Source organism: Balaenoptera borealis (assembly GCF_965194805.1).
Source record: "Balaenoptera borealis genome assembly, chromosome: 3".
Classification (NCBI taxonomy): Eukaryota; Metazoa; Chordata; class Mammalia; order Artiodactyla; family Balaenopteridae; genus Balaenoptera; species Balaenoptera borealis.
The window spans coordinates 184,208,885-184,224,301 of NC_138866.1; the positions used below are offsets into that span (position 1 = coordinate 184,208,885).

At 39.1% G+C, this 15,417-nt stretch overlaps 1 protein-coding gene across 3 annotated transcripts in view; it reads left to right on the top strand.

The window, feature by feature from the left end:
- Positions 1-15,417, top strand: part of MPP7 (MAGUK p55 scaffold protein 7) — a 261,176-nt gene that overhangs the window by 49,130 nt on the left and 196,629 nt on the right. For all 3 annotated transcript variants that reach the window (XM_082385972.1, XM_082385971.1, XM_082385970.1), the window contains one exon: positions 5,628-5,850. In XM_082385972.1, the coding sequence (XP_082242098.1) occupies positions 5,814-5,850 (37 nt within the window). In that variant the 5' untranslated portion in view covers positions 5,628-5,813. Of the gene's footprint in view, positions 1-5,627; positions 5,851-15,417 lie in introns of those variants that run through there.

Genomic DNA, 15,417 nt, shown 5'->3' on the forward strand with positions numbered 1-15,417 from the left:
TATGTGTGTTATATTGATATTTACCGTATTGGAAATTAAAACAGAAATTTAAAAAGTCGTTTCAATTCACTTAAAAAGAACAATATTAAACTTGTTATGTGTTAACATAAATCATGTTTTTATGAAAAATAACCATTTTCCGAAAACAAAAACATGAGTGAGTTGGGAATTCCTTTAATGCCTGCCCGAATAGAAGACAGTTACAGTCTCAGATGTGTATACTTTTCATTTGTTGCTCTATATTTTAGTTGAAGGATATGAAGAAAGACCAATCTTACACAGATCTGTAGTTGGAAAAGGGAGGAATATTTCAGTAACCTGTTCAGTTAATTATAGATGTTCTTTGTTACTGCAGTTAACCCTTGAAAAATGTGAGGATTAGGGGCGATAACCCTTGAACAATGTGAGGATTAGGGGCGATAACCGTTCATGAAGTTGAAAATCCGCTTATAACTTGTAGTTGGCCTTCTATATCCGTGGATTGAGTCAGCTGCGGATCCTGTAGTCCTGTTAAATCTATGTATAAGTGGAGCCATGCAGACCAAACCTGTTGTTGTTCAAGGGTCAACTGTACATCAAAACTCGACATGTGGTAGTTTCAGTGTCGCAGTATGGAATCTGAAAATACATCAACAGACGTATCATATTGGAACTTTCAAATCTGTTGGGCTATCCTGTGTTTTGAATGGATCTTTTATTCACACATTATTTTTTAAAATATTATGCATTGATAATTTCAAAAATATTGGTTCACTATCCACAGGTTGACACAATATAAAAAAAATCACATTTGCTCATATCACCACTGATCTTGGAAGAGCCTGTGGGTTTTGGGAAGCTGGTGGACCTGCGCAGAGCAGGAACTGGTTTCAGGATGCTCGCATTTCGGTTAACACGGTGCCTTGCAAAGCGAGGACCACCTCTAGTGGACACAGGTTTTATAAAATTCTGTTTTTTTGCTTGAGTGTTTATGCTTTATCATTAGCAATGCCTTAAGAGTCAGTTATTACTAATTTTACTACTTCATTAAGGAAGTTCTAAAGTCAATGCCCTTCCGTCTTTTTTTTTTTTTTTTTTTTTTTAAATGAGACTGCTTGGTAGTGAAGAATTAACTAGGACGAATAGTTTCCATTTGGTACTGTTATCTTGATCTGTGCTAAGGTACCCATGGTTTTGTCCACCAGTACTTTTCATCATTGGTGCAAATGTCCACACATTGCAAAAGGCAAATAACATCTTGATGGTTTTATGAAAATAGTTTGACTTCAGGGACGCCTCTGAAAGGATCTCAGAGGCCACTGGTGTCTGCAGACCAAACTTTGAGAACTGATGGTATAAAAGGTTTAAATACCATTTTCTGTAAACAGATTGATGCCACCTACCTGCATTGCTTCCTGTGTTTTCTAACAATTATAATTTATGAAGGTTTGCTGCTTGCATTGGCTAATACAACTCATGCATCTTTCAGGTAGAGTTTTTTTTTTTAATGTCAGATTGGTTAAAAAAAAGGTTTACTCTTTGTGTGTGTGTTGTTGCTCTATTAGGTTTTGAAAGTGTAAGTTGAGAGTATGTGTAGCTCATGAAATCATCTACAGTCGGATTACTGGGCAGTTACTGTCCCTTGAAATGATGGGTGTTACTATGATTATTAGTTTATTTATGATGACAGTTAATTAGAAGTTTTCATGTTCTTGAATACTCTTCCAAATAGAGAGGGCGTGAGTTTGGAAAATTAGGTCCGGTACCTGATTTCTCATTCATCTGTGTTAACTTTGTGCGTGCGAAATATTGTGATTCATAATAAATATATATTTGGCGTTCTGTGTAACCCTTTCTGCTTCTAAAACCCTTGGAATTTCCTAAGTGATAAGAGTGACAAAGGGGTCTTTTGTTTTTCCTAACTACTTTCAACCATACCTTTGTTTATGTTAACGAGGTGACTTTTGGGAAACCCTTATGGACGGGGTGGGGGGGACACTGGGGGCTGGTGGCCAGGGCAACCAACCTTGATTGGAAGGTTGGAGCTTTCAGTCCCACCCCACAACCTCCAGGGAGGGGAGGGGGCTGGAGGTTGAGTTCAGGCACCAGTGGACCAGTGGTTTAATCAACCATGCCCGTGTGACGAAGCCTCCATAAAACCCCAGAAGCCTAGCATCTGGAGAGCTTCCAGGTTGCGGACACGTGGAGATTTGGGGGAGGGCGGCTCCCAGGGAAGGGGTGGGAGCTCCACCTCGCCCTGTGCAGCTCTTCTGTCTAGCTGTTCCTCCTCATTTCCTTTTACAGTTAACCAGTAACCTAATAAGTAAATGTTTTCCTGAGTTCTGTGAGCCCCTTGGGCAAATTCAGTGAAGCTGAGGGAGCTGGGGGAAACTTTGTAGTCAGCCCGTCAGAAGCACAGGTGACAACCTGGGTTTGCAGGTGACATCAGAAGGGGGCCAGTTTTGTGGGGCTGAGCCCTTACCTTGTGGTATCTGGCCCTATCTCCAGGTAGACAGTGTCAGAACTGAGTTTAATTGTACGTCGCCCAGCTGGTGTCACAGATCTGCCTGGGGTGTGGAAAACCACATCTGCTGTCAGAAGTGAAGCATTGATAGTGGAGGAGATACACAGCAGGAGTGTGTGTGTGTGTGTGTGTGTGCGTGCGTGCGTGCGTGCACACACATTAATAAAAGTTTTTGCAGATGGCTGTTTCACTGGGTGCAATTAAGACTTCTTTTTTTTAGGGAAAACTCAAAAAACTTTCTGCTACAGACACTTGCACTTCTGTGGTTGACCACTAGATGTCATGAGTGCCCCGGGAGCCCTAAGGGTTGCCCAGGGCGGGTAGAAACTGAACATGGTAGGTTCTAGACCTTCACATAGTTCACTGTTTCCATATGACGGATGCCAGAAGAACCTGATACAGTGTGATATATAGAAGCACGGTATGACTGGAATAATGAAATTTCAAAAATAAGCCCTTTTAAAGGAGGGTTGTAATAGTTCTATTGGGGATTGTAAATGCTTCAGGTGCACTTGACGCTGTAGTTTCGTTCCTGGCGTTTGGGTTGCTCTCTTTTTTATGGAAAGATGGATTGAACTTCAATTTAAGAATATTCGGTAATCCCTCTCAGGACGTACTGTAACAGCTGGTATTTTTGTGTTGTAGTAAATCGATTCCATACAACAGTCAGTAATAATCATGGCTGGATTCTGACAAATTCCAAAGCATTTTAAATAAGTTTAGCCAAAGAAAATAACATGATTACTACAGAAATTTAGCTCAGTTTGAAAGTTAAACCCAGCAACTCTGCTTCGTTCCACAGAATATTAACCATTTTCCTGGTTGGGATTTTATCAAACCATTTTTTTTTATTAATATACTTGTATATGTTCTGAGAAGATAATTATCTTGTAGCATATATTTCTTAAATAATATAACTTTGGAAAAAAACTTAACCTTGAGTGTTTATTGTGAAATAAAAGATGAGAAATACTGTGGTAAAGTCTTTTGTATATGGCATATGTGGAAAGCTGCAGCATCAACTCAGGAGGATATTTTGATGTGAACTATAAGGTGGTTTTAGTATTAATAGGATGTTTGTTTGTTTTAAGCATAAATTGGCTTATATGGTGTACGTGGTTTATGAAATTGAAACATTGTAAGTTCTTTAAGGCTTGAAGAAAGTTGTAGTTTGCATGGTATAGATTATATAGTATGTGTATTTCTGTAGTTAGGTAATCTGTACTGTACAAATTATGATTTATGGTATAAAGAGCTTAAATTACATACATACACTCTATAATAAATACCTACCTACATACCTACATATATGCCTTTTCCTAATGGTAGAAATGTGTGTGCATATACTTTACAAGTTATAACCGTTTTTCCCTTTTTTCTCAGCAGCAAAACAAAAGTTTACTAATTGAATGCATTTTTTAAATTATGTATGGTCTGCTTTTTATTTTCTTTGTGTTTGAATCGAGGAGCACTTTATGTAGTTGAATCTTAATCCTGATTGTTAGGATAACTTATGAAAACAAAGCAGAGTTGCCTTTTAAAATTATTAGGGAAAACAGCTTCAGAGATGGGCACTAATGAAGCCTTGGTTTACCTTTTTCTGTCTTATTTTTAGCTTAGTGATTTATATTTTCACTTGGTATTTAAAATAACTGCCCTCATATTTTTAATTAACACAGAGGATCTCTGTATGAATTTGTATGTGTATTTTAACTACGTCAACCTTTGTAACGTAAAACAAAACTCAAGACATTGCACCCGGTTGCCTGGTCCAAGATAGTCTATTTGATGGTGAATATTTTTATGCTAACATTTACTTTGATAATTAAAAAGCTAATTTAGAAGGCTTTAATAGAATCTTATAGTTTGAATTTTTTCATGAGGAGTTTGGCAAGCTCATTTTCTTTATTCTGTAATATGAATCAGCAATTTAAAGGCTTTAAGAATTGAAGTGAGCCAGTTTTTCAGATGTTTACAGTATCTGTTTTTCTTATTAATATATGTTAAAATATGCTTTTAAATCACCGAACTTGCTTTATAGAGAACTGGGGAAAATGCGTTAAAAAGTGAATTTAAACATGTTGTGTGGTTCTTCTGATTTCTGAAAAATGTAAATGTGGTGTATTTTCCGTTATTAGGCAGCCGTGGTCCAAATTTAAACCACATGGCGTCCTCCTAGGTGTAGGCCAATGTAAATTTTAATCTTGCTACTTTTATGTTTTCATTTTATAATCTCATTACCTGAATTTAAAAAAACCAGTTGTAATAGTTAGCATTCATTGTTTGCAGGGTGTTCGTTGGATTATCCAACAGTTGTAAATTGCTGTTCTCTTCATTTGCATATAAGGAAATTAAGGCTTACTAAGATTAAATAACTTGTCCAAGATCACAGAGCTAGCAGGATTAGAGATTAAGCAAACACTAGAGCCCTTGCTTTTAGTTACTGTACAATAGTGCCTTTACTGCTTATTTTGGGATAAACGTTACTTAAAATAGTTATTTAAAAAATTGATATTTTCCAAGATACATCAAAGCTTAGTTTTCACTAAAACAATTTATTTTCATATATTAGCTTGGATTGTTAGGTTTAGTTTAGATTATCAACAGTTCTGTAAATCTATAATAATATCTTGCTTCAATTCTAGTATTCTTTCAAGGTTGTTTGTAATCTTCAGTTAGAGAACTTGGCAGTTGTCGTATTAGGATGAGTTACTTAGAAAGATTACAGTTAGTTATAAGTTGTTGACAATTTAGAGAATCTCTGCTCTACGTTTAGGAATACAGTTTTGAATTCTAACAGAAGGGAGGAATTTTAGAATGACGTTGGCTTACAAAAGCTTCCTCAAGTTCTCCATCTGTGCAGTCAGTGGTTCTCAAACCAACTGTAAAAATCTTTAAGGAAACCTTGACACATTCACGAAGAACTTTCATGTTTTTAATTAGAAATCCCACGTCGAAATAAAAAACTCTCCCATTTCATATTTGTCTGTGGTCTGTAGAAGAAATTGTGAAGATTGTGATCTCCCTAATAACGTGTTGGAATCAGCATTTTGAATTAGTTACAGAAAGTTGCAATTTAGTAATCTTGCCTCTTCTATTTTTAATGTGTCCCTTTTCTTTGTAGAAACGGACTGCAGGAGACGTAGATCTTGGTAGACAGCGTGGCTGGGTAGACAGCGTGGCTGCAGGCCTTGGGGTTGGCACCCCTGCCGCCTTTGAACGGAGCGTGGTGGCAGCTCAGGGCCCAGCTCAGCCTGCATCCTGCATCCTGCATCCTGCGTCCTGCATCCTGCGTCCTGCATCCTGCGTCATGCCCGCGCTGTCCGCAGGCTCGGGGAGCGACACAGGTATGGAGCCCGGGAGGGGCACGTTTCCTCCCATCCTTACAAATCGTCCAGCTCACAGTGAAAACCAGCATTGCTTTAAGCGACTGCAGACAGGCTTGTCTTTCTGAAACCAGAGTGAGGGCCATCATGGCCTCAGGATAGACGTTACTGGAGGGCGTGGGCGGACCGCTTTCTCGGGTACTGACGGCTTGTGCTGATGCTTTTGTGCTGTGTTGCATTTTGGAGTAACGCCGTACGTTTACATTTCTTTTTTTAAAAAAAATAAGTATTTTAAAGATACAGAAAAGTGTGGAAAATATCATGGTACTCATATTACCTATCACTCTACTTTAATCATAGCTATGAATTTTTTTGCCCGTATTTGCTCAGACCTCTCATTTTTTCCCCCCATTTTTCTGTTTTCTTTCTGTCCAGAGGTAAAAACTGTTCTGAAGTTGATATATGTCATTAAATAACTCAATTAAAACAAGCACGTTGTTATCAGTTGTAAGACTTAGTGATACTTAAAGATTTCCAAGAAAGGGAAAAAAACTCATGCGTGGATGTATGTGTGAAATCCCCTCTTTCTGACCTGACTTAGAAGGTGGCATGGGGGTGGTCAGTGCCCCTTTGAAGCCCTTTTCTGGGGTTCCCCAGAATCAGCACTTTAGAAAAATGTAGATTCTGGACCCTCCTCAGAATTATTAAAACAGAATGCTAGTGGGGTTGGGAGCTGTAGCTTGCATTTTTAAGACCGCTCAGAGGAGGGGGTGACACAGAGTGTGCCTAAAGGGATGGGCTTTGTTGCACTGAGCACACTGAGTTGGTCCCATTAACACCCTTCTGTAAGCAGCGGAGAAATATCTTGTCCTGGACAGTCAGTGGCGCCCTAATTTTTAAAGAGCCGAATCACAAATGTGATTTTGTGTTGTGTTAGGTAACACTGGCCTTCTCATGTGCACTATTTGCCCGTATCGTTCTTTGCTATTTCAAGCAGAGCCATACTTAACACTTTGGCAAGTTTTTTCTTGTCTTTTTCCATAAAGAATGAGGTTTTTCTACTGTGATTTACACTGAGGATTAGTTTTTCTTAGGAAGTGATTTTGATTTTTTAAATTACATAAAAATCTTTTTTTCTCAAGACGTGAACTTGGAAGCAGCTCCTTTCGACAAAATTTTTTTTTCTTCTCAGTTTTTATATAGTCCCACATTGTGTTCCACTATATAAAACGAATGATTTAACTTTCCGTAGTGGTTTGGGAAATTATAGATAAAATATATTTGAACCATAAATTTACTACAGTTTATGTAGTAAATAAGTTTTCTGCCTTGCCGTTCGCCAAAAAATGCCTTAGTTTAATTGAATGCAAAATATTGTTGATTACACCTAACATGGGGAATGATTAAAGTGGCAGTTTAGGCGTCAGTCGTGAAAAATACCATAGGCTGTTTAGAATGGAAAAAGGACTCTAGCACGCATAGCTGGCCCGCTTGGTGCAAATCTGAAATACTGGTGCGACTCACTCCCGGCTTTGCGCTAGTTTTTGACCAGTGTGTCCCAATAAGGTTTGAGTTGGGCAGGGGAGATTGTTTTAAGAGTCACTGCATTCAGGGGGGCCCCAGGGTGTGGGCACCCATCAGATGCTGCGTTCCCTTGTCCTTCCTTGTAGACCAGATGCCATCGATCAGTCAGGGGTCACTGTTACTGTCAGCAACGTTGCTTAGCGATGGTCTCCAGGGGAACAGCGTTAGCAGAGCTGAAGGGCGGACCTCACGCAGCGGGAGAGGGTGCAACTCCCCAGTGCACGCGTCGTGCTCACGTGGGGAAGTGCTTGCTGTGTAAACTTCCACCACTTCCTCTTCCTCTGAGAGCAAACAGTTAGTTACACGAGTAATGCATAAAACTGCACAGATAGAAAAAGGAAAGAAACCCTTCCTACCCGCTCTTCCCCTTCCCCCAGTCTCCTTTCCTTTCTCAGTTTGATGAGTGTCCTGCAAGAATTTTCTGGATGTTAAACACTTACGTGCCTTCGTAAGTAAATGTGTATGTACATAAGTATATTGTTTTGTCTTTTTTCCTTACTTTTTAATCACAGATTCTGTCATACTCTATGGATTATTCTGTGACTTTCTTTCTACACCAAGTAATGTCTCGAAGAGGTATTTCTGTGATACGTGTGTGTGCATACATCTGTATATATAGATAAACATAGATCCTCCAAATTCTCTTCAACTAATGCATAGTTTTCCATTGTGTCACATTACATTGTGTAATGAACCAGACTACTCTTAATGAAAGCCCTGGTTTTGTTCCTTTTGTAATATTTCAGGAGAAAAAATGTACACATTTAATGGATGTTGTCAAATTTTCCTCCAGAGGTGTTAAACCACTTAACAATCCATGGACAGTACATTAAAAATCGTTTCCCCCATGTTCTTGGCAATATTCAATATTATGTCCTTATAATTTTTACCAATCTGATGGGGAAAATATGGTATCTTTTTTTTTTTTTTTTTAAAGAGTTACATAGATCTCAAGTTTTATTCAGTTAATAAAAAGTAGTTGTTGAATATTTATAATGTGCTAGGCACTACTTTTCTTTTCTTTTTTTTTTTTTTAATCAGGCATCAATTTTATACACATCATTGTATACATGTCAATCCCAATCGCCCAATTCAGCACACCACCATCCCCACCCCACCGCAGTTTTCCCCCCTCAGTGTCCATACGTTTGTTCTCTACATCTGTGTCTCAACTTCTGCCCTGCAAACCGGTTCATCTGTACCATTGAAAATATGGTATCTTAAGTGTGAAATTTGCACTACTACCAACATTGAGCACATTTCCCTTTGTTTAATGGCCATTATTCCTCTGTGATTTGTTTGTTCTTATCCTTTCCCCATTATTCTATTGGTTTATCATTTTCTTATTTATCTGTAGTATTTCTTTATTTGTATTTTGTGTATTAACCCTTTGGGTCATTTTAGGTTGAACACCATTTCTTCTGGTCAGTCATTTGTCCTTTCTTTCTTCCTTAAATAGTATCATTTTTAAAATAGAAGTTGAAAACTTTTATATGGACAAATCAATATTTTCTGTGTGGTGAATGCTTTCTTCCTTCTGCTTAAGAAGGTCTTTCCAACCTAAGGCAGGATCGAGAAGATAGTCTCTAAGATCTTCTTTTAATAATTAAAAAATTTTGGGACTTCCCTGGTGGTTCAGTGGTTAAGGCTCCGTGCTCCCAATGCAGGGGGCGCAGGTTCGATCCCTGGTCGGGGAACTAAGATCCTGCATGCCACACGGCGTGGCCTAAAAAAAAAAAAAAAAAAAAATTAAAAAAATTTGTTTTTACACATTTGGAATTTCAGTCCAACTAGTTTGCATGTGGAATGAGACAGTAGTCAAATCTTAACATATTTCCCACGTGAAGAGCCAGTAGTCCCAAAATCACTCACTCAATAGCCCAGCCTTTTTACATAAATGTGTATTGGCCCCTCTCGTGTATACATCTGTTCTGGGTTTTCTTTCTTAGCTATTATGATCTGGTGATCTTATTTAAAAAAAATCTTTTTTAAATGAACTTTATTTTTAGAGTAATTTTAGATTTAGAGAACGATTATGAAGGTAAGACAGAGAGTTCCAATATACTTTATACTTGTTGCCCTGATTATTAACATCTTACCTTAGTTTGGTACGTTCATTTCAATTAGAAAATCAATACTGATACATTATTATTAGCTAAAATCTATACTTTATTCAGATTTTCTTAGTATTCCGTTAATATCCTTTTTTGGGTCCAGGGTCTCACATTATATTTAGTTGACCTTGTCTCATTAGGCTCCTCTTGGCTGTGAAGTTTCCTTAGACTTTCCTTGGCGTTTGACGACCTTGATGGTTTTCGAGAGTAGTACTGGTTAGGTGTGTAGTGGAATTCCCTCTGTTGGAATTTGTCTGATGTAAAGTGCCACTGTCGTCATATTGTATAGTAAGGGGACGTGCTGGTGACTTGGTTTATGACTGTCGATGCTGATTAAGTGGCTGACGTGATGTTCGCCGCATCTCCCCACTGGAAAGGGACTCTGTCTGCCCACCCCGTCCCACTGCGCTCTGGGGAAGGACGTCTGCGTGCCTCTCACATTCGAAGGGAGCGTGTCCCGCTCCCTCTCCTGCAGGGTGACGTACCCCTGTAACTTATTTGGAATACTTTCTCTCTTCTCTCCCATTAATTTATTCAATCCTTTTTCATATCCGTGTGGACTCTTGGACGTTTACTGACACTTCGGGACATAATTCAGTTCTACTTCACTTATTTTGTTGTTCAAATTGTCCCAGCTTTGGGGCCACTGGGAGCTTTTTCAGTTGGTTTCTTTGACGTATCCGTATCCACGGGGGCTTGTTTTAAACGCTTCCTTACTTTGGGCATGACGGGATGCTCTAGGTTAATCTTGCAGTGCCCCATCTAGAATCAGCCATTTCTCAAAGGACCACCAACTCCTTTTATTAGGGAATGGGATTAGAAACCAAGATCTGGATGATAGGTTTGCACAGTGTTTTTTCTTTTAGGCCCTCTCATCTGACAGAGCAAAGAAATAAATGTGTGTACACTGACCTGTGTATATATGCACATACATGAACATTTCTATGTGCAATCATCTGTAAGTGTATTAAGCTACATATGAGTTCTTACTGGTGTCTCCAACTCGAATCCACAGGAAATGGACCATCTTAGCCTCCTTCCCTTGTCTGTAAATTCCCGCTGGCTACCACCACCCACCACGCACCATCTGTCTGCTGAATTATTCAGTCCAGTGTGCGTGTGTGGTAGTGTCCAAACTGTTACCTGTCCCTCCTTGGGAAACAGCTTTTATCAACTAGAGAGTTGATCTTGTTTTCGTTCCTGTGAGAATACCATTCTGTTTTTAATCTTATGGAATCGTTCTTTTCCTGCATAGTACCTGTGTTAGTTTTAGTTTTACAAATTCAATAGGTCTGAATTTCACAAATATCATATAATGTGGAATATAATATATCTACAGAGATGCATATAAAACTTTCATAGTACAGTTTTAAGAGTGATTATAATGCCAACGTCCACGTGGCCACCACCTGAGGAAAGAAACCGAACCCCTGAGAGCATCCCGTGTGCTTCCGCCGCTCACTGCGTCCCCGGCCGCCATGGCGACGGGCAGCAAAGAAGATCCTGCCTCACAGTGTACACAAAACGTATGTTTTAAGCATCCCTAGGCACTTTGGTTTAATTTCGCCCGTTGTTGAGCTTTATAAATGGAATTCTACCACGTGAACTTTGTTTAGGTTAGTGGTGACTATTTAGAACGAGGAAAAAAATAACAAATTACGAATTTTTAAAAGTGGATACATAAAACAAATATTACAAAATCCAGGGGAAAAGCATATTTTAGTGAACTGCCTGACTTACCTCTATACTTGGTTTTCTTCTTTATTTTTTGGCTGTCTACTTTTTGATTGCCTCTTCCTACGACAGTGATTTTGCAATATTTACTTTAAGAGAAGAGAAAGGCGGTCCAGCCTGCAAAGGAGAAGTGCAGGGTACTTGTGTAGACAGTACTCCTGACACACAGTAGCTCTCACTGCAGGTGTGTGGGTTTCCCTGACACCGAGCGGTTCTCTGCGACACCAGCTGGGTGTCCCAGAGCTCGGTTCTGACACACGCTGGCGGTCGCGCAGACCTCGCAGGTTCAGTCCCCGTAAGACGCCCCGACTTCAGATACCGGTTACGAGTCACAGGCCCCCAGGTGCCCCAGCCTCTGTCTAGCGTGGCTGCAAAGTGGGGCCCCACAGCCGCCTCCGCGCGTTCTGTCCTTTGCTGGAGTAGCTCACAGAACTAAGGGAGAGATTCAACTCAGCCTGGTCAGGTTGCTGTGTAATAAAAGACAGGATAAAGGATACAGATGAGGAGACGCGTAGGGTGAGGTCTGGAAGGGTCCAGAGGTCAGGAGGCTCCGTCCCTGTGGAGTTGGGGTCCGTCACCCTCCGGTGTGTAGAAGTGTTCACCGACACAGAAGCTCGCTGAACCCCGCAGTACTGGGATTTTTACGGTGGCTTCATCACATGGGCGTGACCCATTATTCACTCCACGTTCAGCCCCTGTCCTCCTCCAGGACGTGGGAAAGACCCTGTCACTCCATATCTGTATCTGTTCCTCATGGTGGTCCATATGTAGTGGTAGCTCATGGTAGCTTTACTTTGCACTTCTTGGTTATTTATGAGGTTGAACACATGTTCACATTGGCCATTTCGATTTTCTTTTTCGTGAAGTACCGACTTAAATCTTTTGCTTATTTTTCAATTGCCTGGTCTTCCGTGTAGGACATTTTTCTGTGTTCTGGATTCTGTCCTTTGTCCGCTTTGCTAGCTGACAGCCGTCTTCTCCTGTTCCGTGGCCTGTCTTCTCATTCTTCTTGCCGCCTACCCTGGTCCACATGCAGAAGTCACACCTTTCAGTGCATCTCCTCACCACGTCCTTTATGGCGAGTGATTTCTGTATTTTATTCATGAACTATTTCCTTAGCCTGTGGTCAGGAAGTTATTCCTTTTTCCATTTTGATTTTAATACTCTAGAATAGATTCTTGTGTAAGGTGGGAAGTAGGCTACAGATTAGTTTTTCCCACGTGGATGTCCAGCTGTCCCACCGTGACGTTGTAAAGACTGTCCTTCCTCCCCTGCGCACAGAGCTGCCACGTGGGACCTTGATTACAGTGTTGGCTGTCAGTGTGACTCAGCATCCTCGTTTTTAGTTCTAGATCTCAAAACGAGTTACTTCAGCTTTTCTTCTTTGTCATGCTCGCTCTAGGTTTATTTCATATATGCCCTTTATTAGATTAAGGAAGTTTCCTTTTATTCTTAGTTTGCAGAAAACTTTTTAAAAAATCACTAGTCATTGAATTTTGTCAAGTACATTTTTATTTGTTCATTGTAATCATATGATTTGTTTCCTGTAAATCTCAATATAGCAAATATCACTGATTTTTGAATGTTAAGCTCACTGGCAATTTAGGGATAAGCCCAATTTGCTCCTAATTTATTATCCTTTTCATAGAGCCTGCTGGATTTGGCTTGCGCACATTTTATCTACAGTTTTAATATCTGTGTTTATGAGTGATTTTAGCCTGTAATTTTCCTTTCTCATTCTCCCGTCAGATTTTCACAGTCATGTAGTGTGTTGGAAAGAGTCTTTACTCCTGTTCTCTTCTGTTCATTTGGGTTCATTAGAATACTTCTTTTTACCATTTTAGATTTCCCCTTAATTATTTTGAAGTTATACACTCTCTTTCTCTATTTTTAGTGGCTACCTTAGAAATCACAAGCTGCATCCTTTATTATAAAATCCCCTGTTAATCTGTACCTTCATTGTCATCCTGGATAATCCAAAGACCTTACTTAGGACACTTTTACCCTGTATGCTTCCCTCCCCGTTTATATGCTATTGTGTCATGTATTTTAATTCTCTATTAAAAAACAAAAAACAGAACCCAAACCTTGAAGATGTCAGCTTCATAACATCTTACAACTTGGCATTTTCATCCAAGATGACTTTTCATCTGCTTAATGTAAAAATCTTTAGAATTTCCACTATTGAAGGTCTACTGATGTCCAACTGTCTCTGTTGTCATGTCTGACATGCTTTCATTTGCCTTCATTTTGAAAGGTATTCTTACTAAGCATAGAATTCTAGGTTGGCATTATTATTTTTTCAGTGTACTAAGAACGAGAAGATGAAGAAACGATATCTTTAAAGTTGCTATTTAGAAATCAGCTGTCAGACTCTCTGTTTTAAAGTAATCTGTCTTCTTTCTCTGTTTCTAGGATTTTCTTTTTGATTTGGATATCTATAGTTCTATTCTTGCTGTGTGTCTAGGTAGAATTTCTTTTTTTTCTATTTTGCTTAGAATTCTTTTGGCTTTTTGGATGTATGTGTTCACGTATTTCATGAATTCTGGAAAATTTTCGGTTGTTATCACTTCAGATATTACCTGTACTCCATTCTTTCTCTCATTTCTCTTTCTGTGTGTCAGTGAAATATGTGTAAGACTTTTTCTGTGTCCCTTGTTTCCCATGTCACTCTTCTGGATTTACCTCTCTTGGCACTCTCATTCTTTTCTCTGAGTAACTCTCACCTGTCTTCCATTTTTAATAATTCTTTCTGGAGCTATATATGATCCCCTTTGCATCCCTGTATTAAGTTTTTAATTAATTATAAAGTCTTTAAAAAATAAGTTGTTTAGTTCTTAAAAATGTTGTTTGCGCCATAGATCAGTCTTGTTAGGAAATCTGGCTAACCTTATTTCCAACATCAAAATCACGATGTTTTTATCTTTAAAGTGATAGATTCACGTTCTTGGAGATACTGAGTATATCACTGAGGTACACCACTAAAGGAAGCCATTTGAAATAACAAAAATGGACTTTATTAGCATTGTCTGTCATGAAGGTATTTTGTTCTCATCTTTCGCTTAAAAGGCTAATGTGATCATTCCCCGCCTTGATTGTTTGTGCATTTCATTGTTGACCTTGCTGCTCTTTTCTTCTGATGGTTCCCCAAAAGAAGTATACTCTGTAGCTTTGAGCTGACCACGTTCATATTTTCACAGTTCCCTTCCTCAGCAAGTTGAGCTCATTAGGCATGTGGTTGACGGGTAGCTGTTACGTGTGAACGAAAAGCAGTGTGTGAACCCACATTTGGGTACAAGTTTTCTTCTTTTTGGTAGTAGTGTACTTCTTTGTGCACAGAGCTTGTGCTCCCTTTAAACTGAATCAGTACACTTATTTCCATCCTCGTCCCTGCTCACAAAATGTTTATGAACTAAGTGAAGAAGTTTCTCTCCAGGTAGTATGGGTTTTTCAGTGTTTAACAGAAAAATCACTACGTGGCATTTTCTCCCAGTGGCTCACAGGTGGAGACTGTCTCAGCTTCTGTCCTGCAGGTAGTTTCCTCCAAAGGTACAGTCAGCCTGTGCCAGCACACCTCCATGATAGCAGTAACTCTTCCACAGTGCATACCTTTGCTGCTACAGAGAGTCCCACAGAGTCATCTCATGTAGGAATTTTGCCAGGAATTTTCATTCATTGCATAATATTTGTCTTTCATTCTGAGGCTCATTTTATAATCTTTATGGCAATAGTATGACCTCTGTTTTAGCTGTAAGGAATGCAGTATTTAGTGATGTCTATATAGTTTTGTGTTTTTTTTTTCACTTTTAAGTTTTTTGTTTTTGTTTTTGTTTTTGAGTTAATCAATCCTAATTTTATTTTTATTTATTTATTTATTTATGTTTTTGCTTTGAATATGTTCTTTTTTTTAAAAACATCTTTATTGAAGTATAATTGCTTTACAATGGTGTGTTAGTTTCTGCTTTAAAACAAAGTGAATCAGTTATACATATACATATGTTCCCATATCTCTTCCCTCTTGCATCTCCCTCCCTCCCACCCTCCCCATCCCACCCCTCTAGGTGGTCACAAAGCACCAAGCTGATCTCCCTGTGCTATGCGGCTGCTTCCCACTAGCTATCTATTTTACATTTGGTAGTGTATATATGTCCATGAC